General features: G+C 43.5%; 1 protein-coding gene across 1 annotated transcript in view; it reads left to right on the plus strand.

Moving 5' to 3' along the window:
- The window catches only part of IRS4 (insulin receptor substrate 4), a 60922-nt gene extending 36030 nt beyond the window's left edge, over positions 1–24892 (plus strand). The window contains exon 2 of the mRNA XM_069612626.1: positions 22289–24892. Within this exon, the coding sequence (XP_069468727.1) occupies positions 22289–22296 (8 nt within the window). The 3' untranslated portion in view covers positions 22297–24892. The remainder of the gene's footprint in view (positions 1–22288) is intronic.
- The last annotated feature ends 1101 nt before the right edge of the window (positions 24893–25993 follow it).

Here is a 25993-nt window from a genome sequence, read left to right on the forward strand (position 1 = left end):
CTACAAAGTCGGTCCTGGATACTGCGCCAGGAAGTCCTGTATTTCGGAGAGAAGGGGAAAGCAGACAGTAGGGCAATCTGTGGATTGAAAGGTTGTCTATTCTACCATGGAAAAACAAGTATCACCTGTGCACATTTAGTCGCCAGCTCATTCGTGGGATGGTTAAATCCATTTTATTTTCTCACCTTACGTCGGCATTCGTCCAATCAATACACTTATATTGCTGTTCTTTGGTGCTTTTGCAGGCAATGGCACCTCCCTCTCTTAGCCTTCTGTGTTACGGCAACACTACGATTCCAAAAGGCATGATGCAAATGCAGGGTTAATTAAAAGGTGAGGACTTTGGGAGAGGATTCCCCTGCTAATGGTTCTTGTCTTTCAGCATGAAAACAGCGGATCAATCCACTGGTCGTTGATGCCTTCACTTTCGAGTACCCATTGTTGCAGGATTCTTGGATCCTTTCCTTTGTTCAGTGAACTCAGGAGATCGACATGGTAAGGGTGTTTTTGGCCTCCTCTTCTCCAAAGTGCCCTTCATGCCAAAACGAAGAGGACCCAATGGAAGATCTGCTCACAAACACACACTCCATATGTGGACCAATCACGGACCATGGTGGTCCCAGTCATTCAGGGCACTCTGGCACCCAGGATGTGTATTGGAACCAGACGTTCGAGGCCACATCCCGGAGGCGCACACACAAGGCATGCAGAAGCCCGCGAAAGCATTGGGATTCGCGGGAAAGTGCATGACCAAATAAGGATGGACCCGCGTCGACTTGACCTGGGGAAGATGGCCAAAGGACAGGACCAAGAACCTCGTGGCATAGCCATTTTGGAGCCAGGCCACCTATTTGTGCCAAACGCGGTTAACATGGCAGGAAAGGGTTAAAAAGAATGCGAAAAGATAGCTGCCACCAGTCCTGTCCATGACACATCTACACAGTTCATAAAAAGTCCAGCAAGAGTATCTAGGGCCTTAGGAAATGACTATAAACCCAAGAGTGCTGTATGGGAAGATACATTGCACACTTGTTACATGTTGCACAAAAGCTGCAACATGAGGAAAGTACCAAGGGAAACAGTCTCCCAGTACTGACTGTCTTAAGGGCATGTCAGTTTCCCCATGAAAAGTGAGCGAAAGCCCAGAGGAGTGCTGATGAAGGCTGTGCTTCTCTGGCAAAGTCAGTGAATGGTGTCTTAACAGCATCAAAAAATTGGGGTTGACAACATGGAGGGAAAATTGCATACAATTCTGAAATCTTTCCTAACGGCTCTCACCAGAAATACAACCCGCTAGCGAAGAATGCCAGATGCGCTTGCAAAGGTAACAAGTGTTTATTTCCACACAGAAAAAACACCAGCAAAGGACTCTGCTGCACGAGAACGTTCTGCCCTTCGCGAGCACGTGCTGTTATAACTACAGACAGCGTCGCGTCACTCATGATGTCCTTTTCTACAGTACAATTCTACCATCCCAATTGGATGGGCACTACACATATAGCTCTGCGCCATATGGGATGCCAGGCCATTGGTCCAACTGCTGCGCTCGTCATCTGTGGAGAGGCTGGTCTAATGCTAATTGGCTGCTCTGTTATGCACTGTTACCTTGTTGCAAACAACTGGCACACACATCGATGGGCTGTAAAAGAGCTGAGATCACACTAACTCCTACACTTCACTTATTCCCATGCAACTCCGAAGGTCCTCCACCTTACTTTTGGGCTATAATTTAGTTGTTACTCTGCACTTCGGTGCACAGATCATGTGACCTAGTTCTAAAGTTGCAATAGTCTTGCCTTCTGATTTTAGGGATCGATCGATGGGTGTAAAGGGTTTATGGTTGGTGGTCTGGTTGATGCTATCGGGGGTCTCAGTTGGGGGCAGGAGGCCTTGCTTTCTGTCTCACAGGATGGTACTGCTAAGATGTGCGCTGCTCCCTTCTCATGACCTTGCAGGGTGCATGCGTCCCTGTGCGCGAGGGCCTGTAATTCTTTGGGCTGTGTGGGTCCTGGCCGGAGTGGTGGTGCTGTTCACTCTCATGCAGGGGACCTGATATTCGAGCACCTAATGATTCTCTGTGCTTGGGTCTATGTTCTAGGATGGCTTCCATTTGTCGGCTAAATGAGTAAGAAGCTGTGACTGGGCGGGATGTGGGGGGTTTTGGCCCTGCAACCAAATGGGGCACTTTGTGGCCTTCCCCTAGTAGCCTTGTGGTTTACTTGAAGCAGCACCCTGGAACCCAAATCAGTAGAGGTCTGTCAGCAAAAGTAAGTTGGGGTACCAAAAGGACTAGGGATCTAAACAGTGAGAGGAGAGACCCAAAGGCTAACTTCACACTACTCATCTGAAAAATGCTTCAGTGAGTGTGTCATCGCTGTAGTGGCACCAGGCAAATAGTTAATTAGCAAAAGTGAATAGTGCAGGTTAGAAGAATACATAAGGACTCAGAATCTGACCAGTCCTAGTTTAGGGCAATGCTTGCACTGTAGCTATTTCCTCTTAACTGGGCGATGGTTAGTCGGGGAAATTGGAAGAATTCAATACGCTACCATTTCATCACTGCATCTGGTCTGATCAGACCTGCGTTTTATTGTAGCTGATTGAGTGGAGAAGAATCAGAATCACAGTATTGCAATAATTAACTGAGCCACCAGAGCTGTACAGTGAACACACCACCGTAGTCTAGACCTATATACCACACATTCACACCACCCACATCCCAGCACCCATGCCAAAGCACTTTACTGCACACTTCTTTTATTTACCCGAAACTGTGCTTTGACGCCAACTATTTTTCAAACCTTTTTGGGCACCTGACTACTTCACCCAAACCTCCCTCCACACCTATCCCCGCACTGTTGGTCGCTGTGATGCTGAAACCAGCACAAATATAAAACTATTTGTAAACTTCTCGTATGTAGACGGCACCACCCAATGACCACGGGTGCCTCCAAATGGCAGCTCTACCGCTAAACTTATCAATACCTTCTCTTTCAGACTCCAAATTACCTTCTCTTTAGACTCCAAATAATCCTAACACTGCCTACCACGTTTTAACGTCACTCCGTCCAGTCGTTAAAGTTACAGCCATTTATCATAGTCATGCAAAACTGCATTCATCCTAGGTTCCAGTCCCATCTGGTTCTATAATAAGGACTCTTCACCCATTTCGGTTTTTTCACTTCACATATGAAAACTAAATCACTTGTGTCATTACGGTCTATCATGCTTCAAGATCACATTGTATGTATTCTCCTAGACTGAGCACTTGTCACTTTTTCGATCATCTCACGAATCTACATTCGAACTACCTGCTGTAATCCATGGAACATCAGCCTCTTTCACTGGGAAGTGATTGCCAACCCTTCTGCCTTGAAGTTGTGCGGTGCCCCTGTCCAAACTGATTTGCTGAAGACTGCAATTCTCCTGTGCACGCCCTGTGATGTGAACTGATGTTAAGGTTGATTTCTATAGCGCATGTTGGCATCAAAAGCCAAGTGGCAACAGAGATTAAGGTAAACCACAACGTACAAGCGTGTATTCCATAACATTTTAGTTTAATTCTACAACTGCAGATGGGAGTAGAAGTGCATTATAAATAAAGTTCGAATGTTTTGAAAGGGAGAATCATGGCGGTGCTTGGCAAATGTCCAATACCTGTACAAGAACCTTCATTGTTGGCTTTGCAAATCAATTTCCCTTCGTTTTAACAGGAATTCAGTGCAAGTAATCGCGTTATAAGCAATTTGTTGGGCGTTTCAAGTGGCCGAAGGCACCCTTGTTTACGTATACTACAGGCTGCCATTTTTATTACACCAGGACTTGGTTTATATCCCTGCAATAGTCATCACATTTCAGAGGTGACTTCCACAAATGGTTTTGGCTTCTAGGCAGCACTCGCAATGTTGCTTATTAGGCTAAACCTAAAACGGGGGACTAAGGTTTAAAATCCTGTCTGCTGTTAACTTTCAGGGCAAGAGCAAGTCCAGTATAGCCAACTCCATGCGTAGCGATAGCTGAACAGGTGCTCCAAACACCATGTCCTTACAAAATACCAGTTGAATTTTCTCGTGAAGGTAATATTGCCTTCCAAACAAAATGACGGTAATCTTGTGAGAGCCTCATTTGTTATACAATGTCAACACAATGTGCCCTAAAATTAAATGCAGGCTGGATGATGAAGCATGGAGCAGAGAGATTATTTCATCGAATAAAGTAGATTTAGAGACACTCTTTATCACCGACTCCTGCTCCTTAATCCCAGAATTTGTCTCAACGAGTTTTAAAAATGACCTGGACTGACCAAGTGAAGTCCTAGGGTTGATCCATAAAGACTCTAAAAAATGTTGAACTCCCACAACAACGTGCAGGATAGTGTTGCTGTTCTATAATTGCAACTACTCTTTGCATTCAATAGTTTCTCTTTAATCTACAGGACATTTCTTTTATCAAATGCCGCATTTTGAAATTAATGAGCTACCGACGTCCTCTCGGTTATCACCCACACTACAACAATCTTTCGAGTATAATCCAATATGTGGGCTGCAATGCCAGATCGGCCAGATGCCAAACACTCTTGCAAAACCTGCTGTGTCTAGACTGTCTGCATAAGCATGTAATAGGGCAGCAACATCTCAATCTGACCTGCTGGAATTATTTTATTTTTCTTGACTACTTGACCCCACAGATTAACGACCAGCAGCATACCACACGTAAAACATGGAAATGACTTAAAGCAGCACATTTTAGTTGATCTGATTGACCGTGGCTTGTAGACACTGCTGACGGTCTTTTTCATTGTCTGGATTGTGGTATGGTTTGATCAAAAAGAATGACCCCTACAACATTAGGTAGAAATCATGTGTTATTCCTGCTTGACCGAGTTACCACATGCCAAATGATAACAAGAGGATTGAATTGTCATCACACAAAACTGATCAAACCTGATAAATGAAAAAAAGCCTACTAGATTGGAAAATCTCCAACATATGAACGTTTTCAAAACTTAAATCCTGTAACCTTACTACATGGTGGACTAGTGATTCACCCATTAACCCCTTAAGTCTCTCATAGAAAACAGTAACAACTCAATTGTACAAAGGTGTGTGAATAGAAAGCCACACGGGTATCTTCCTGCACATGTCTTTAAAAACGTACAAATGAGCCAAATATCATCTTGGCACTTCATATGTTGGGCAACATTTCATTCGGAAAGGCAATAGTGGGAAGTGTAGGGAGGAACAACAAGTGCGTATCCGGTCTATTTAAAACCTATGTCTGTTGCTTTCGAGAGATTTTAAAATGTTATCTGATTACAAGTAAGATGCTGACTAACTGAGAACAGCCTTGCCTTCATCCTTAAACCTGTGGCGGAAATGAATGAAAATGTCTCCACTACGAGCCAATATCAACCTCTCCAGCAAAAATCATGGAGATAGATGTAGTTGTTGCAGCACATAACTAGATTATGTACAAATTGGTAGTTTGCCTCAGAGGAAACAAAATCAGTAGTGATGTCCATCCTGGAAGCTCTCCCACGGGAATTCTTTAGTGGATGTGTGATGTATAGATATGTCTGCTGCCCTCCACGTCGACCAACACATTCTACTAAGTCTTCATTGGTTAGAATTCAAGAAACTGCTAATGTGCAACATGCACTTTTTGACATGAAATGAGAGGCCATGCAGTCTCTTTCATGGAGATCAAATTGGGGAATGTTTAAAGTTCTTCCATGTCTACCATCTAGTTCAACACTTCCAACTCCAATAAATTGACTGGCTCATTTAACATACAATTGTAAACTACACAACTGTTTCTAGTTCCCACACCAGCTGGCACCATTACTGTGAATAACAAACAAAAATCATGACATTCCTAAATAAAACTAGAAACAATGGGTTGGGTACTCTTTAAACTAAAACACTACCTAATGGCCAAAATTTTAAAAGGAGCTGGAATCTACATAATACCAAAGGGACAATTTGTGGCTACCTGTAAAAAAGAAAAGCCATAAAATTTGTAAAATCCTGTAACACTCATAGGCTGTTTTTATTCAGTATAACCGGACAAATCCTAGTACACGTAGGGGGAAAGAACTTTCAGCCCCTCACACACTATTACTAGGGCTCCCACTGCTAAGCAATCTCAATCGCAGCAGCCGCGCACAGTGGACATACCTTGCTATGGTGTACACCACCTTCCAGTCAACCGAGCGAAAAGAGTTGCATTGCCTCACCAGTAGTTCTTGTAACAGGACAGATCGTTAATCTTTTCCATAGCTGCAGTAAGACCAAGAACGAGTGTAACTTGAAACGGGCACAAAGCCAAATCTGTACTGTACGAAAAGACGTTTGTACGGGGGATGGATCATATCAAAAACCTTTCCCAGCAAATGCAGCAGATGTCCGGCCCATTCTTTTAATGCGATAGCTGAAGACTCCAGCTTCTCTTTGGAAGCAGCCCTGGCCAGTAATTTCAGAGCATGTTTCGAAGATGCCCAACCCTCCCTTGGGGAAGACCACATTTGGCTAGCATTCAACCTCAACAACATGGATCTAACATGCCACATCCATCCACAGTTTCCAGCCCCATTTAATTTCAAGAATTCCACTAAAGCCTCGTTGTACGGCAACGGATCACAGAGCCAATATAGAGCAGGTTTTAAGGATATTTGATTGGCCGCAGGCCAGACTTGCAGATCCATAAAAAACCAAGAGGTAGGGGCATTCTTTGGTAACAAGTTATTTTTAAAAATGTTCTCACTCAGACAGCCCCTTAGTGGGAGCATACCCAACATCGGCACCATACATTGTGGCAGGCAGGGCCTGGCTCCTGAACAGTTCTATTGCTGGGGGAGATCGCCCCACTTCCCCTACTCCAAAAGAAAGGGGAAATAATTCTACCCTCGTATTTAGATGGGGTAACACCAGCTTTCACCACTAGGTCTGTTTAACTTGATACCTCATTAAACTTTATTCCCAGGTAATCAATTGTTTGACCTGTTAGGCGTTGGTCATTAACTGAAACCCTCAATGTGACTTGGTAAGTCAGTTTAAAAACCATGACCTTGGTCTTTGAGACATTAACTGCCAGACCAAAGGTTTTGCATGTTCTTCACAAAAATGTGCAAAAAAAGGAGCAGACCCACTGAAAGCCTGCAGCCACTTCTTTTAGCTCACTGTACTTAGGAGGAATATCCATTTGCATATGTCTTTGTCCCGCCCACAAGGGCAGTCCAGCACCGAAATGCCAGGCAAACCTCAAGAATGTCCAATGATGCTGCAAGACCCTTTTGGGGTTGTAGCAAGGATTGCAGCATCATCCTAAACATTGCCATTGTGTTACACCAATCCTAGGGCCGTCCATAGCACCTACTTCCAATGCATTAACAATTCTTTGACTAAATAAAAGGAAGAGAAGGGGTGCCAGGACAGATCCTTGGTGAACCCCTCTTTTCCCATTGAAGTTATTGGTATGTCCGCCTCCTGTCCCATAACCGACTGTTGAAGGGGAGTTAGCATAAAGAAGCATAATAGTATTCAGTAGGGTTTGGGGAACATTCCTCTTCTCAAAACTGCCAGAATTTACCCCTTGAGGCCGAATCAAGGTATCCTTAAATGAACAAAGATTACGTATAGCTTAATTCAAAAGAGTTTAGTATATTTCTCTATGAGGAACAATAGAAAACAGTGATGATCCCTCTACATGCTCGAAATCCCGCCTGAGCTTTGGAGGTAACATCTGTCTCGTCTACCCACTTTTGTAATTTGGTTTGCAAAACCTTGCCTTAATTGTCTTGCCAGCACTGTCCAATAGGGAGATTGGGCGATCATTCTCAGGTTGCTCCTTATCTTCCTTTTTATAAATTGGAACAATGGTAGCCTCAGACTACTGGAAATGGTGATTTTAAAACTTATATTGTTCCAATCCCTTTTTGAAGCGGAACATGTTTAAGGGATTGGGTAAATCTGGTTTCTTCAATATAAAACAGAAGGTGTTGATCCCAGACACTCTAGGCAAACTAAGAGTGGGTGATTTTTCCAGAGTCCCATCATTTGGTCAGCCGGTTGAGAGTTGGCATTGTGCATTACACACAATGGACTGGCTGGTTTAACCAAGACCTCCTGGTGGTCCCGGTTTTATGCACTCTGGATTTGATCATCTAATAGACAGCGATTTCCTAGGATTAAAAGATATTCGCTGCGATTGAGCCTAGATTTGAAAAGCTTGCCCTGGCTGCAAATTGCACATCTCCTATGCCAGTTTCTCAGAAACGTGGCACGAACATGCATTGCTACAACCAGAACAAGCACTCCCTAAACCTGCACTCGCAGGACAGCCTATTCTGCTTTGGTAAAACGATTGCCATTATTTTATTTAGCATGGCCCATTTTAGCTCCCAACCACGAGCTTCACAGTGCCACCACTAACAACCTTGAAAGTTCACCCCCCAGTTCTGGACTACTGAGCAATGCATTCTGGGTATGCAAGTTGGCTCAAAGGATACATTTTTGCTCCATGTGAGAAACGTCTTTGTCTTATAGGGCAGTGCTATTTAATGCGTTGCTTTATCAACCCAAGATCTAGCTCTGAAAGCTTCAGATAACCATATACATACTTGACCTTCAGTGTGGTACAGGCTGACCTGTGTGTGACTGGAGCATTCGAGGGTAACTGGAGGGACGGCCCAATCCAAGGACAGGACTATGGGCTATAAATATATTGCAACTGTGCGGGTGTCCTGCATGTTGCGATAGGTAGTTGCAATTATTTAATGCAAACTAATTCAACTGTGTGTGATATACCAAAGGCAAACATTACTTCTCGCCACATAGTAATCAGAAGTACATTATTCAAACATACACTCAACGTAACGTCCACAATCTATGTTATGATGTATTGCTTTGCCGACGTCCCCTTCATTTTTTGTTGTCCACCTTTGTTTAATATCACTTGGATTGTATACTCTTTCAGAGGGTAATAGCTACGCTACCCCCCTGCAAAAATAGTGTTGTACAGCAAAATAAAAAGCGGAATAACACCACTTAAGTTAAGTGTATGTTTGAATAATGTACTTCTGATTACTACTGCTATATCACACAGTTGAATTAGTTTGCATTAAATAATTGCTACTATCTACAGCAACAGGCAGGACGCCCCCACAGTTTCAATGACTGGAGCATTGGGGCATCTTTACCGACAACCAACACAGTTATGGTGGGTTTAAAATATTTATTTAATTCGTAGAATAGGCCACCTAATAAGCACTTGTTAGCTGAAATGGCTTCTACTCTCAAATTTCAGGTAGAAAGCTTTTTAATTTATTTATTTTTTAACCCATCATTACTTTTGATTTCTATTGACAGGTTGTAATATCTTTCATAGCTGTTTCACGCAGAAAAAACATGTAGTTGTAAAGCTTTGAGACCAATATGTTTTGATAATGTGATCCTTGTTTTGTTTGGCCATGCACATCTAATCTAAATGGGGTGAGTGACTTGCGAGCGCTGGTAGCACACCACCACATACACTTACCAGTGAAGACTGTGACAAGGTGCAAGAAGCCTTTGCTAACAAGATCCAGAAGGCCAGAAACAATATTATCACAGCCAGAACAGAGGGCGACGGACCTGCTACCCATGTTGCAGCCACAAACGTGGAAGCAAAGAGTTTTAAGTTCCTACCCATATCGGAGGACGATTTATGTAAGGTCCTAGACAAGATGAAACCGACATCGTGTGCAGAGAATATTCTGCCAACCAAAATTATAAATTATTTTGGAGCACAAAGCACTCTTCTCACCGGTCTTAACAAATGCATCTTTCAGCGAAGGCGTGGTGCCCAAGGACATTAAGGAGGTAACTATTACCCCACTAGTTAAAAAAGCAGGGCTGGACCCTAAAGATCCTGGGAATTTACGGCCCAACACTAATTCGAACTTCGTATTGAAGGTGCTAGATAAAATTGCCACAAACCAATTGCAAAAACATGTGGAAGACTTGAAGCTGTTGCACAATCAACAATCAGGTTTCCGGGCATCCCACAGCACCGAATCCGCTATGCTGGACCTCCAGTCGCATATGCTGGGTTTGAGAGATGAAGGCAAAACGGGTATTCTCATGCTTCTCGACTTAAACACTGCCTTTGATTTGGTGGATCACCAGCTCCTTCAGGAGGCACTGGCCAACATTGCAAGTTGTTCTCCTAAGGCGTTGGCTTGGTTATCATCCTTTCTTAAAGATCGGAGTGCTAGAATACACTGGGGTGACAATTTCTCCAAGGCCGCTCCCATCTTTTATGGAGTCCCGCAGGGTGCCAGTTTGTCACCTCCTGCTCAACTTATATTTGAGAAGGCTCTGCGAACTCCTTGAACACATTGGCGTATTCTTTACGAATTACGCCGATGATACGCAACTTATTTTTGAACTTACGGGTGATTACATTACTGACAGTGCAAAAATCTCAGATGTTTATAACATCATAGACCACTGGATGCAACATCATTGGATGTGTTTAAACAATACTAAAACGGAGCTGCTGATTTTCGGCACGCGACAGGCCAGATGCAAATTAGGGAATTAATAGAAGTCCTTCACCATCAAGGACGCAAATATCCCAGTGATGCCGCATGTCAAAACTCTCGGGATGATGGTGGAAGCATCGGTGGCCTCGGAGGTACAGGTAGGCTACCTGCAGAAAAACAATGCCTACTATTTACGTCTCCTGAGAGCAATAAGAACCTTCATCAATGAAGTTAATGCTGCTACTATCGCCAGGGCCATCATCCTGTCGCGACTTGACTATGGCAACGCTCTCTTGTTAGGAGCTACAAAAAGGAAAATTCAAAAGTGCCAAGTCATACAAAATGACAGTTTGCATAGTCAAGAATATAAAGAATAGCGAACATGTGTCAACAGGGAGAAGAGCACTGCATTGGTTGAGTGGAGGAGAGAGTCAAGTTTAAGGCCATGATAATAATCCATAGATGCCTATATGGAAAGGCCCCCAGCTATTTTAAAAAAACATCTCATTCTATGCCCCCGGAAGATGTCTAAGATCAGCCAAAAGGGGTACCTTGAACACCCCTGGTGCTAAGCCCGCATCTAGGCAAGGTAAATCCTTCCCGGCGAAAGCAGTAGACCTCTGGAACAAGCTGCCGATGGCATTGGGGCTTGAAGCAAATTACCAGAGTTTCAGGAAATTACTAAAAACCTCATTGTTTCAATGAGCTATGTTGTTCCTTTGTCTAGGATATCTATCTATCTATCTTAATGAGTTGAATTACGTGTTTAGTTCTTTCTTGGTTTCCCGCGCCCTGATGCCTGCGGGCTACCAGCGCGTTATAAGCAAGCACATAACATAAAATCCCTGTCATCATTTTGTCTTGCTTTTAACAGTGTGCTGGTGATTATCTGGACTAACTGGATTTAGTATTTACACCCCTGGAATTGTATTTGAACAGCCAGGTAGCCTGACAGACGGTTGTTTTGATCACTTGCCTATTGAACCAGCAATTGGCAGTGGAACCATACAGTGTCGCAATATGAAAGCCAAAGAAATCACTGCCTAGAGGAACGAAGTAAAGTAGGCCTAAACAAGGAATGCCACAAGAAAAGATCCAGAACAGAGGGAGCAAAGTCAACACATTCATTGTGTTACACAAACCTTCATTGTGTTTGCAGTATGCAAGGCAGAGGAAATCGGGGCACCTACAGACTACTTTTGACTGTCTTCTATCCAGATGGGCTGATGGGCCACGAACGGTCTCAAAAAGGTGCTTATGCTTGTAATGGAGACATTAACTAATTGCTGGCACTTGTGTGAAACGTCACCATGTTTACACATTGGGCCTCATTCCAAGTGTGGCGGTCCAGATATAAGGGTTCCGGTACAGTGCAACTGCACGCTTATTTCTGGACTGCCATACTCTAACCATGCTTTCCTGGGCTGTATCGCAACCAGCAGTTCTAACCTGCTGGGGGCAACTGCCCCGGTAGGCGGAGCTGACACGGATGCACTGGCACAGTTGGCCACAGTGCCGGTGCCTCTGTGTCCCCAATCCCATAGAGTCCTAGGGGACTCCATGGGAATGGGGACTTGCACTTTCCATCGCCTGATATCCTGGGCGGCCGGGACTTGTAATGTCTCTGCGGCACTGGGACATCAGGAGGGCGGAAATGGTGTTAAGAGCGGCAGCAACCGGCCACTTCTACCTTTCAGAGTGACGAGCAACTTTTCTGCCTGGTTAGTAATTTACTACTCGAAATTGGGCATCCTGTCCATGCACATGTAACTCTTCATAGCAGATGATAGCCACAGATTGATGCCTTGTCTCAAGGGGAGGGAATAGACTCCCAAGTGTCCACTCTAGTATTTTGTTTGTCCTTTGTTTGCCATGGTCTCCAATTTTAATATTTTCCCATTCATGCATATAAGACTTTTTTTTTTAATATCCATGTCTGCTAATTTTTTTGTAGAATCCAGTAGAGCAGATACCAGAAATTAGCCCTTATTATTTAAGAGAGCACTGTCTACATAGGTTTGAATAGTTTCAGTGCCCGACAGCTATTTTGGCTAAGCTAGTGACGCATGGAACCAGTTGTGAGAAGCATTTGATTGTGGGTAGGGGGATTGCGTTTCACAGGTAGCCCTTACAGTTCACAAACTGCCACACAGATGACCTCTTTCTTCTTCCCACATACCCCTGTTGCCAAAGTTAATTGGGCCCCTCGGGAGTCTGAAGCATTGCAAGAGAAGGGAGGAACCTGGGACAATGGCCTAGGCCTTCCCTTCGGCACTATCCTCTCCTGCCCTCCATTGTCCACTACCAGATTGACCTGGTGAATCTTTCAACTTAAGCAGCTTCTCTCAGCATGAGCTAGCTGATGCCAGCAGGTCTCTGGTGCAGCATGCCCTACTCTGTGGAAATCGGGGGTTCTGCAACCTGCGGCTTGGAATGGGATTCCCATGATTCCTCACTATTGACTATTCTGGCTACTGGTAGTGATTTGATTTTGTAGTCCAAAAAACCTGGAGAGCAAAGGTTACAAACCCCTGGCGTAGATGAATGTCTGCCTACACGTGTGCCGGTATGTATTTGCTTGCATCAGTTTATTTTTGAGGGCACGTGGGTCAATTTGTCAAGTGTGCGTGTAGATGGCTTTGATGGGTGCTGACTGGTGGGAGTAACATTTACCAGGGATGTGAATACCTGCAATATTAGAGTGCACCAGGGCATATGACTGTACTTGCTACCTTTTAAGAGTAACGGACCTAATCCTACCAATATATTTGTCCATTGTTGCAGTTCCTGAGAATTTTATGCCTTGCCTCTGGTCATGATGACATTGCATAGACATACACGACTGGTCTAGGCATATACCTTTTATCTGGCCATGAGGCAGCACCTAGGTATACGTTTGAAAAACTGGGCCTTAGAAAGCTGCTTCCGGCTATGCCTGCCCACCACCTTTTCCTGGTGTCTTAACCTGCCATCCCTTCCTGGCATGTTGCTGAACAAAGGTTGCTTATTATGGCCATAACCGACTTATTGTGGGAGTAAGTTGGCATGTATGCACCAACCTTGCCAATCAGAATGATTTTATGCTAGTCGTCCATTATTGCACGATTCGAGAGCACAGACCTAGAGTGAGCAAAATTAGACTGGATTTACGCAGTCCCTCTCTGCCCCACATTTCTACAATGACAGATGGTAAAAGTGGGCGATAGCCACTGAACCACTTGAAAATTGCAAGCGGTTATGGTTACCTACTAATGTGCACTGAACACCCCTGACTTTACATAAGAAAAGGATGACCTAAGGGCATGGAGTGGTGGTTAGTACAAGTTAAACCAGCGCATACCCAGATATTTGCAGCCTAAAGTAACAAACTTTTAATTTCTCCAAATGTTCTTCTCTTTTGCCTCCTTGAACATTTTTCCCTGTGGCACTTTCTACTGGTGGTCAGTTTACTTTGAAACTGTTCCACGTTTATCGGATAAGAGAACTGAACCAGATGGGGAAATAATCTGCACAAAATAACACAATTTCGGAAAAGTGGTAGAAATGGTTGCATTAGTTGCCTTAAAATCGTTTATCCCTTGTTTACGAATGACATATCAAGAGACCTAAAAAATAAAACGTTTACCCAATGATGGGCCACTGCATGCATGCTCCTTAATAATTATTGGAAGCCTAAAGCTGCATAATTTTAATAAACAAGGATGTATAATAGTGTGCTTTTAGTTTAGGTAGAAAGCGATTGGTACCGACTTGCTGGACATTGCAGCCCCCATGATTTAGCCACAACATTCGATCTACATTCTGACCTGAAGGACCGGATTATAACCTTGTCATTTCAGTGTAGCCCTTTTTTAGAACATCCTCACAAACGGAAGAGCAGGGAGATAAAATGGTTCCCTTAAGATCACCCAACTTAGTCTAAAAGCCCAATTGGAACCCAGACCTTTTTGTTCTAAAGAGGGAAATTTATCCAGTAGACTAAAATGTCATCCTGTCGTCCTCCCCCTTTTATTAAGCTCCCATGCACCTGTGATCGGAAGTGTTTTGTGGAGGGTAGGTTTTCAAACATACTTGTTACTGCTGCGACGAGTCTGCTGGGGCACACCGAGCCTGTCAGTCCCTGGGCGCACTTGTGTGCGGCAGGGACCTGACAGTTTGACTTAGAAAGACTGCTCAGTGCGGTCACAGCGGTCTCAGTGCGGTCTTAAATCGTTTTTTTCCGTTCAGAAAAAAGAAAAAGGCCTTTTGACCTAGGACTGGTAAAATCTAGTAACGCCTACTTTTTGCCCACTGGCCAGTTGGTGTAACCAAATCCAATCTTAATGGATAACGTTAAACCTGTATTCGAGAAAGAGAAACCTTGATCAAAGAATATCTTCATTACCCATAGCATGAATGGCTCTCCTTGGCAGACTAGGACTACTTTGGCTTTGCGCACATCACCTATATAAATGCCTGAATCCCACAAACTACACATTGGACCGACACAGATTACCTGGGCATAGTCTTTGTGGATTAGCATCTCATTTAGCCACACAAGTCACATCAGTGTTCTAGCAGACTTGCGTTACTGCACTTAAATCTCATATCCAGCAATACGTGCAAACTATCGCACAATAGCCAGTGTGCCCGTTCTACTAAAGTTCCTGGATAAAGTTGTGACTATTATTTATTTGAATTTATATAGCGCACACAGCGGCCCTGGGCCATCGTGGCGCTGTTAAAGAAATGTTTGCTTATTCACACTTGGATATGTGGATCAACAATGCAGACAGTATAGACAGAAGAGGTGCGTGTTCTTTGGTTACAGAGGAACAGCATAACAGGCCAACAGCATAACGGGCCAATGAGAGTGTTGGCGGTTAAATAGAAATGACATGATTAATTGAACAATTTTTTGTTTTCAGCAATTTGCGGAAGACGGTATATGATTTTTCATTTCTAAGTGCAGTGGGGAGGGCATTTCAGCTTTTGGGGGCTAGGTGTTGAAAGCTGGAGCCTCCTGCTTTTGCTGTCCTTTTGAATGAGTGGACATAGATTTTGTTAGAGAGATGTGTTCTAGTGGGTCTGGATGAGGGGTTGAGGGTGAGCCTCTCCGAAAGGTAGGGAGGGTTGTTATGTGACAGGCACTTGTGTGTAATGGCCATGGTTTTAAAGGGAATGCGTTCTCTAATCGGTAGACAGTGTGCGTCTTTCCTTGCCTGGGAGATGTGTTCCCTTTTGGGAATACTCAATGCTGCTCTAAGGGCATTATTTTGTGTCACTTGGAGCTTGAGGTTTTTGGCAGATGTGCCAAGTGCATTACAGTAGTCCTGGTTGGTTCCGACTGTGGCTCTGGCAATTGATGGTCGTTTTGTTGTTGACAGGAATGCTTGACCGCATTGATTATCTTTGTGGTGAGGGCAGCGTTGGAGGCTATGGCACTGACCTGGCGTGTCATAGTCAAGGAGTCAAGGTACACTCCTAGGGTTTTTACTGCTGAAGAAGCAGTAATAGTGGTATTGTCGATCTTGAAGGTGCTATATTGGGGGGATAGCTTCTTTAGTGCCTACCTCGGGGATCTCTGTTTTATCTCCATTGAGACAGAGGCCATTGGCTGCCATCCATGATTGGATGGCTGTATAGATATTGGTTAGGGGGAGTAAGACTTGTGTGTCGTCGGCATAGTTTATGTAGGCTGTCACGCCGATCCGAGTCATTGAAAAGAGGGAGGGGGAAGATGTTCTACAGGGTAGGTGCAGTACATATACTCTGTGGGAGAAGCACACGCAAAGTCAGAGAATACTCTCATGAGCCTTCCTTTGAGGAAGGACGCAAAACAAGCTGTGGCTTGTGGGGAGAAGTGGGCTGCGTTTATTTGTTTCTTTGAGTATCTTGGTTGACGAGCTCCAAGGAAGCCGACCGATCTAGAAGTAATAATGCTGGTTTGCCTTTGTCCATAATGTCGCTCAGTTGGATTTTGAGATCAGTAGGGCAGGTTCTGTCCCATTGCCTGGGCGGAAGCCAAACTGCCTTTTGCCTAAAATCGTTTTCTTCAAGGAATAGCTGGATTTGATTGTATGCCACCTTGTCCAAGATTCTGAGCAAGAATGGGATGGACTCATAGGCAGCTGGTGACGGTCTGTATGAAGAAGTGTATAAGATGGTCAGACCAAGGTGTAGGGGTGTTGAGCTGACGTCTAAGTCACAGTTGGGGTCTACCAGACAATCAAGGGTGCACCGTTTGCAATGGTAGATGTGAGGATTTTTGGGAGGAAACCGTGCTCCTGTAGCGCTTGGGCCAGGGCTTTGGAAGGTCTATTCTGCTCATTAAGTCCCAGATTGAAATCACATAAGAGAACTGTTTAGTTTTTCACCTAGGAGATGGATGAGGTTATCATGGAAGTCCGCTATATGACCTAGTGGTCGGTAGGCTAAGTGGATGGTGACAGTGGTGTTGGGGGAGATGGAGATCTTAACTGCGAGGAGAATCAATGTTCTTCCTGAGGTTAGAAGGGGTTTCTCTAACCGCTAGGAAGTCTTTGATTATGAGGGCTACTCCCCCTTGCCCCCCACCTTTGGTTGTGTATCTATCTTGCCTATAGATGGAGTGTCCTTGTGGGAGGACTAGCGAAAGGGCAGGACAACCAGCTTCATGGAGCCAGGCCTCCTTGACTGCTAAGATGTGAAGGTCAAGATTGGTGACATGTGCTGGGAGGGATCTGGCATTAATCGGACCACATTGAAGATTGGTGGGTGCCATGTTATTCCTTGTTTTGATTTTTCCTGAGTAGGTGGCTAGGGTTAGTGGTGTGCGGGTTCTGTGGGACAGAGGCGGTTTGTGACATCATATTATCGAGGAAGCGAGAGCCCAGAGGGCATGTGATCAGAGGAGTAGACGGGGAGGCAAAACTGGTGATCCATTCAGCAGGGGAGATGTGTGGCAGTGGCTGGGTGTTTAGTCTCTAGAGGTGGGTTGGACTGAAAGGCAGGAAGGAATTTGGTGGGTGTTGTGAGGAATGAAGGTAGGATATCTGCCATGGTGACCGGTTCTCTCCGCGGGGTATTCATCATAGCTCGGATACTAGTGGCTGAATAGGCGTGAAAGGCAGAGATGTGTGTTTAGATGTAGTGCTAGGCTTGAAACTGGCCACCGCAGGTAAAGGGCAGTGTGAGCAGGGCACTAATAGGGCAGGCTGGTGTAATATGGTCTGGGCATGGTGCTAGTTGCATGGAATAGTAGAATTTAGGCGTATGCAATGCAGTTTTACGTGGGGCACATGGTAATATTGCAGTCAAACAAAGCAATCTGGTGCAGTATAGTATGGACCGGTGCCAGAAGAAGTTAGCACGTCACTAGTAGTGAGGCTGGCAGATACAAAGTAATTGGGGCAGGTGCAAATTGAATAGAGCAGGGCACTTAGTAATGGTGCGTTTACATATAGTGCAGTTTGAGCTGGTGCAGTATGGATAGGTCATGCACTAGTAATGGTGCGTTCGAATAGAAGGCAAGATACGCGGGTGCAGTAAAGAAAAGACATTTGTAAAACGGAGCGATTGGGTACAATACAATATGGTTTAGGGCGGGTGTACAGTACAACCTATTGAGGCACTAGGTAAATAAAGGTAACGGCAGATACAATACAAAGTGAGCACATGCGTGAAAATCTGGGCATGGTCCTGATAGAGATGCAGGCTGAGCTATTGGGGCGGAGGTCTTCGTTAGCGGTAGTAATTATTTGAGGGCGGTTGTGTGTTGCTGCATTTCAATGTTAAAGGTTGGGCGGCTTGGCGGACGCTGAGAGAGGTAATCCAAGAGACATTTACAGTTCAAAGGTATGTTGCACGCACTGAGCAAAGGTTCGTTGTGGGTAGGGGTGCTTACCGGGCCGGAGGGGATGGAGCATGTTCTTCGTGTAATAGGTGCCACAGGTGAGCCGAAGGCGGTTGGTGTAGGGGTCCTGGCCGAGGCGCACAGCGTCTCGGTCTGGCTCAGTCAGGGGGGTGCCTTATTATTGTGCCTTAACTGCGGGCCGGCTTGCGCCTGCTGGTCGGCTCTGATTGGTTAAGGGTTGTAGGCAGGCCAATCAGCTGCACCGGGCATCAACACAGCCCTGGAGGTGCTATTTTCTGGCAGCGGCCATTTTAGCAGATGCAAACCTTGCGGTTTGTGATATAACAAAGATTCTGTTCCACTGTAGAAATGCTCGTCGTGTCGGCGATTTCTCGATGGTATTGATCAACTGTATTTTATATCGGCTGAGATGAGGGACGGAGAGTAGAGCATGGTGAGGATCGGGTTCCGCTAATAAGCACAAGTCTTACCTCACGCGGCGACTAATCAGTTGATGTGAGCGCTGCTCCAGCAGCACACGGGAAGATGAGGAGTTCCTGCTCCTGGGGGCTTGCAATACTACCACAAGATGAAAACCATAAGTCTAAAGACTGGCAATAGTTCACCCAAATAGAGGGGTCTAAGGTGTCCCTTTAGACATCAGGGAATCTCCTATATATAATTGTCGGGTGCAAACAATATCTTGATCAGCAGCATACCTTCGACACCCTTGACCACACCATATTGCTTCAGAGTTTTGACGATATCGGGTGCATTCAATTGGGTTGACTCTTTCCTAGAAAATTATGTTCCAAAGTGAACATTGGAATTTGTAAATCATCACCAGAAATGGTTACCAGTGCAGTATTGCAGGGCCCAGGTTTTGCATGAAGCCACCTCCAGTCACTTTTTAAATAAGCTGCGAGTGGTTTTCCTGAGCTATGCCGATTGTTTTCTACATAGCTGGAGGTGGCGAATCCAGCACCTTGAGCACATGCCATGTCTTGGGTCAAGTGGAAGACTCCCATGATTAACTGTGGCATGCTCTGAACCAAAATGTTCCTGTTGGTATCCATGTATACAGTCTATAATTTATATTGCAAAGCTATAATTTATAAATTCTGAGTTTATCATTGTAGAGATCTCCCAACAACTAAAAGTAAACACTAGTACTAGGTATGGGATTGTTGCCCATCATGGACACATCCATTCCATATGAGTGTTGCTAATTACTATCACTTCCTGCAGTGTCAACTTGAGACCCTATTGCTCGATCATAGGGCAAAACTAGATTTATTGTGACTCACTCGGTGGGAGCTATGAAACATACCATATACCATCTTCTGTTAATACAAAATGCAGCTGCCATGACTGTTTCCGCAACAGATCAAAAGGGACCATATCACCTTTACTTAGGAGAGGAGACTACGCTGGTTCCCAGTAGAATAAAGGGTCCTTTTCAACTAAAGATCGGTCACAAAGCTCCTTTATGGGAAAAGTCCATTATACATTAAATATTGCATCAAATTGTGCATCTGTGCCCCTCTGTAGAACACAGTGGACTGTAGCAGCTCTGCTTTTTAGTGGTCCAGGGCTTGTGGGTGATCCTTTTTCTTTTCTGACTGTAAGAAAATGTAACTAATGCCATACAAAACATGCATTGTTTTTGTTGGTATATGGGGCTATGCTGCCAACTGGCATACCAGGTGTGGCAGTTGTCTAGTACATTTGGAGTTGTATGTTTGGGGATTTGACTCGATGGTGTTGCTTTGCCTGTTGGGTGAATGTGTAGTAGGATTGGTTTGTAATGTTTGTGGGAGTGGTTTGTTGGTTAGTGTGCAGAGTTGTAAAAATTGGGCTTTTCAAGGAGGGCTTGTGGCTAATCGTTAAATTTCATTAACGATATTGCAAACCGTAACTACTGCTAATCTCCTCCTACCAGTTAAACATTATTGCAATCCTGTACTTGGCTCGTTATTCTGACTAATCTTTGGTCTGGGATCAATATAGATTGTTCCCTGCTTGTTCAGTATTATTGGGTTTTCAGTATTGCAAATCCTTCTTGATGGATTTTCTTGCTAATACTGTGATAATTGCTCTGTTCGGGAACTTGAGGAACGTTGTCTTAAATGCAACTACCTTAAATTTAAGATTGTTGGTCATTGACCATCTACATTTAGACAAGGTAGTAAAATGGTTCATTATTCTTTGTTTTGTAGCACATTAGTCCGGCTAAAGATTTTGAAAGTCTGCTTGCTGCTTTGAAAGTCTACATATGCTAATACCTGCCATATTTTTTTTAAACGCTGACAGCTGAGCCCATGGTAGCAATTCATGGTAATGGCAGTACACACATAGCCCTTTGATGGCTGTGCCGGAGAAATCGTATCTAGCTGTTTGATAATAGTATGTAGTGAAATGATGCTGCTCCTGCCCGTTCCCCACCCCCAATAAATTCATAATTTCTGATTTATTCTTACCCTACGCCTGATTGCCCTTGTGCTTCTCTCTTGAAACCCTTCCAATTGCCCCTCCCCCATTCTTTCTGCACACTATGGTCCGCAAATGTAAATTGGATTATTCTGTATGCATGTAGCAAAGTACCATTTGTGTTCCTGTGTTAGTGAAGTTCGCGTTTTTTTTTTCTTCTGCATAGTCTGTTCTCGTCAAACCCCATCCCCACAAATGGCTATGCGATGTTGTAGAAATGTGTTGGACGCCTAGCTGACCACGCTCCCCTCCCCTACAGCACCCAAATGGCTAGCTATGCAACCCCTGCCCCACTCCTCCAGCACTCTACACGCCAAACTGCGTTGTCCTCAGTGGGACATGCTAAGGTCCTCCAAGGTGAACCTCACTTTTTTGGATGATTTACTGACTGCATTGTAGAGATTTTGTTACTCGGTTTAGTTTAAACATGCCAAGTTCAGAGGCCCATTTTGCTTGACTTCAATTCAAATGTTTATTGGCGTTTTTGTAATTAGTCCTTTTTAGGGTCTGGCTTGGGAGCTTTAGCCCTCTACCTAAACTCTTATGCATTGGAGCACCCCTGATGACCGTCTGCTCTGTGGTGTAGAGTGAATCCTACTGTAAGCTCTGTTGTGGCTGTCCTTTTGTAGCAAGTGGAACTGTTTGGGGGAGATTTGTTGAACGTTGCTAGTTTGCCCCTGTGGATGCTTTGGAAAATATTAGACCAAACCTTTACAAAACTGTTAGTGCTGGGTGTGAATGCAGGTGCTTGGTGATGCAAGAGAGCATGTTGGTGTCAGAATGTTTTGATATGATATGGCATTTATAACACGCCTAAACAAAGTGTTTCAAGGCGCGAGGCAAGGGAGGGGAAATGGAGGGAGGACAAAAACAACAATCTTACTAGGCCTGGTGACTTTGAGATCGCACAAGTGCAGGTGTGTGAAGGAATGCCTGGAGTGAAGGTTCCAGAATCAGTTGAAGAGCTCCTTCCTGGGGGATGGGAGTCAGTGGTTCAGACTGTCATCTTGTAGCAACTTAATGTACTTGGAATAAAGTAACTGATGGAACCTACTCCAGGTGTCCGAGGATCATACTGTATTACAAAAACCTTTGCCAGTGTTTGTTTTTCTTAGCTCACTTGTTATTGTTTTCAATGAGGCCCCTCGTTTGGAGTTATAGACCCTCCATTACTCTTGGGAAATAAACTATACAGTTTTATACTTAAAATGGATTGTAAGTTTGTGTGCTATATATACTACAGTGGTTTAGGGCATGTCATTTGTCACCTGGATCCTCTAGTCGTGTAAAATAATGACCAAATTATGTAGATGTTTGTCCTTTTGGAATTTCTGCAGGACATCTACATGTGAACAACGCAAGCACTTTCTTTTGACATTGTTTGTACTGTTAATATTTTCAGAAGCATTTTTGTGCTGTGCAAAATTATCATTGACACTGTTTTTCTTTTTTTTTTTCTTTAGGAGACTAACTGCATTGCTGTGGATGTCATTTTTGGAGGACTTGTCCCAGTTGTCTGCTGGAACTATGGAACCTTGGTGTCTTTGAAACAGACGTGCAAAACCACCTTGGCAGCAAACATATTTTCACATGAACACTCAATAATTTAATTTCCCCGTAGATCAGCGTGGGTAGCCCGCTTGACCGCAACACTTTGGAACTAATAACTATTGAAATGTTTTGGTGATGGAATTGTCATGCCAATGTAGACGAGAATGCCCAAGAGGAGTTTCTTCTTTAGTGTGACTAAGAAGAAACATGTATATTCTCAGATTGTAATTGATGGTACATTGTTTAATATATGGTTTCTGGTACGAAAATAAATAAGTGCTCGTTGAACATGTAAAGTGAAAACAATATTTTGGGAGTTCAGTCAGTCATCGTATTTTAACTTAAAAATGCTACAGTCAGTGCCATCTGCCATCTGACATGATAAATGTTTTTTGTTTTTCTTTTGGATTTTATTTTTGCTAATATATTAATACAAGGTTTTTTTACCTCAACGCTTCTATATTTATGGAAAAAAGTTTGAACGTATGGTATTAAACAGAACTATCTGTATATCATGTGCAAAACTGGATTAAAGTACGTACGGTAGGACCACAAGAATTAAGTCGGTCTGCTAACATCAATATTTTTCTTCATTCCCTCAATTTCATAAACTTAAAAGTATGTGAAATGCCTGCATTATAAGAGCGTCACTGTTGGGTTACTTTTAATGGCACACGAAGTTTTTCTTTTTTTTTTTTTAAGACCATGTTGGGCTTAACATTTTATTTGTTAAATATTTCGTCAGTTTGTGCAGAGCAGTGGCTCTGCTGTGGCTTATGGATCTAATTAACTTTATTTAATCACTGCAGTGGTTTTTAAACACTATAGGTGACATTTTGTATAGTCTAAAAAGACACTGAATAAGTACGTTTCGACTCTGGTATGCAGAAATCCCAGTTTGGATGTATGCATACCATGCTGCTGATATTTGTCTACATTGCATATTCGACGTGCTCGCATGGGCTACGATACTTACGAACCACCATTGAGCTTTTATTTTCTGTGTATGATGGCCTACTCTTTAACAGTTAAAATGCTGTTTAAAAAAAAAAAAACTACCAATGTAAAGTGTTCAACACGACCCCTAAACGATCGCGCATTGGTACGGTTCTCCTCTTTCCTAGCTGCATACAGTCTCCATAGTGCCCCAATATTCGTGTTAAGTAGGGGACCTTCTCCCTCATATGAGCTCTGTAACGTGATTTGGGTCCACTCTATAGATTAGGATCTTTGTGGTGCTGCGTTATAGGGAACATTATTCTGTAACCCACGGTACAATTTCTCTGGCTGCTGGAGGAATTACGAGGATGTTAAGCCAGTGTCCTGCAGCCTCTTTTTGAGAGGAGCGAAACTAGTTTGTACTGATCAGTGGAGTAGAATGACCTAATCCAGATTCATCTCACCTAGTCGAGGCGTTTCCACTGCCCTAAAAAAAGGATGGTGCATAGCGACTGCTGTAGAGCTGGGTGCTAAAGGATCTTCAATTTCACCAGTGTTTTCCAAGTGTAATTTGTCTCCCGCTTCAGCCATGGAGGGTAACTATCCTCCCTAGGGAATATCTGAAGGCAGAGCCAACTTAGACTTGCTCTTGTAGTTCAAGTCCCTGTGTGGAGAGCGATCTCCCTGCACTCCCCGCCCAGCCCCACTTCCCACAGTTAAAAAGCACATGACCCTTTTTGTAATATGGTACAAGCATTCATTTAGAGTAGCTGCCCCTGCTGACCGTAGAATGCAGTTCACTATTTTTTTTTAAAAACCATTTTAATATTTGTTTTCATTAATATAAAGGTGGAACAGTCTTCATAAAGCGTTTTTATTTCTTATAGGGGAACATTTGAGATGTGCCATCTTTGAATTGATCATTAGCATGGTCCCATGGTTGCCCATTGTACAATACATAGCACTGATCTAATGGTATCAATCTAATCGAATGAAATGCTGAGCAGTGGGTAACCTTAGTTGTGGGGAAGCTTGGCAGGTATGGCATACTACATATGCAATCTTTCTATTTGTAGTTTACAATGGGTGCTAATTTCTTCAGTATTGTGCTGGAACAATATTTCAAAATATGTCAAACATAGCGCCAGTTCTATTCTCGTCCTGCAGGTTTACTCTCTGTAGTCTGGAATAGCCAATGATGGCGCAAAGTTGTGTCCTGTAACCTTAATTTGATATTGGACAGGTTTTGTCCTTTGAAATTAAAAGAAATGGTTGATACTGTTCATTACATTTTGCTATTCTTGTGTCACAGATCAGTTTCAAAGTTGAGCTGAATTCTCTGGCTTGGTCTTCCATTGTAAATATTGTTAACATTGTTTTCTTTGAAAATGCCGTTTTTGCGGTATTGGGAGACTGGGTAACAGCTCTGCATAGTGTTTATTTATGAAACCTGCTTTTCATAGAGCTAAATGCAGTAAAAATGTGTTCATGTACCTTTGTGCTTTCACTTTTTTTGTTAATTGTAAATATTGAATATTTTCAAGTTTCACAAATATTAAAATTCATATTGTAGCTCATTTGTCATTGTTGGTATTAAGTTGCATTTTTATAATCAATTTCCTGAAAAATTCATATTTTTATTTCCAATCGATGCTTTATAGAGCTGTACAATTGAAAACTAAGTTCTATTACCCTATTTATGGCAATTTGACACAACCTTGTGGATTGATGGAAAACTGCTTAGAACCTACTGTCATCTTACACGTCTAGTAATACAGTAGTGGGTACATTGTTGCTTGCCCAGCTCAACCTCCACCTATAACTGGAAACTGCTCTGCTGTCACTGTACTATTTTTGCTCAGACTTTTACATGCAGAATGCCTCACTGTACAGAGGTTATGAATGAGGTCTTGGAAATCTCAAATATTTTCTTAGTGTTGCATGTTCTTCAAAAGTATGTCAGGATACAATCACACTTTCTAAAGCTGATCTGCTGGAGCATGGATCTGCAACCCGTTGTGAGTTTTTAGTACACACATCCAGAAATTCAAATAACCCTAACCAGCATAGTTAGTTTTGGGGTATTATGGGAGTCATAATCCAAAATATCTGGAGAGTTTCAGACTGTTGTGTTGGAGGTTCCTTCACATGCCCTGGAATTTCAGTATGACTTTGTGATCTGTCATGCTTCAAAGTCCCTTTTAGGCCATCTTTATCAGGTTCACAGCAATTATGGATTGTGATGACATTCTGGAAAAAAAGTGATTGGTGTTGTTACAGACCGGTATTAGGCACTAATAATGGACATAAACCTGTGCCAGGCAAAACAATGACTTTGGTTGCATGGCCGTACTTCTAGGCTTCTTCCTTACTGGTCATGGATTAAAGACTAAAATAGGTGAGTACTCTTAATGGGCTGAAACACTTAACTGAAAACGTATATTTTATGTAACGTTTTGTGTTGCAATACTAGCTAGGCCTACAAGTAGCAGAGAGGGGGGGGGGGCGAGTCGAAGTTATTTTGGAGAGCTGTGATTTAGGTAAAGGGATTTACCAATCCTGGTGACCCCTCAACCACTGGGTCACAATCTTGTACCGAGGTTATAAAGTTAGATTCAAGTCGGCCCCTTGTTGCTGAATGACAGGTGGACCATGCCTAATTCCTTGATAAGGAATTG

This window comes from Ambystoma mexicanum, chromosome 5p (genome assembly GCF_040938575.1).
Source record: "Ambystoma mexicanum isolate Mex_15411 chromosome 5p, UKY_AmexF1_1, whole genome shotgun sequence".
NCBI classification, from domain to species: Eukaryota; Metazoa; Chordata; class Amphibia; order Caudata; family Ambystomatidae; genus Ambystoma; species Ambystoma mexicanum.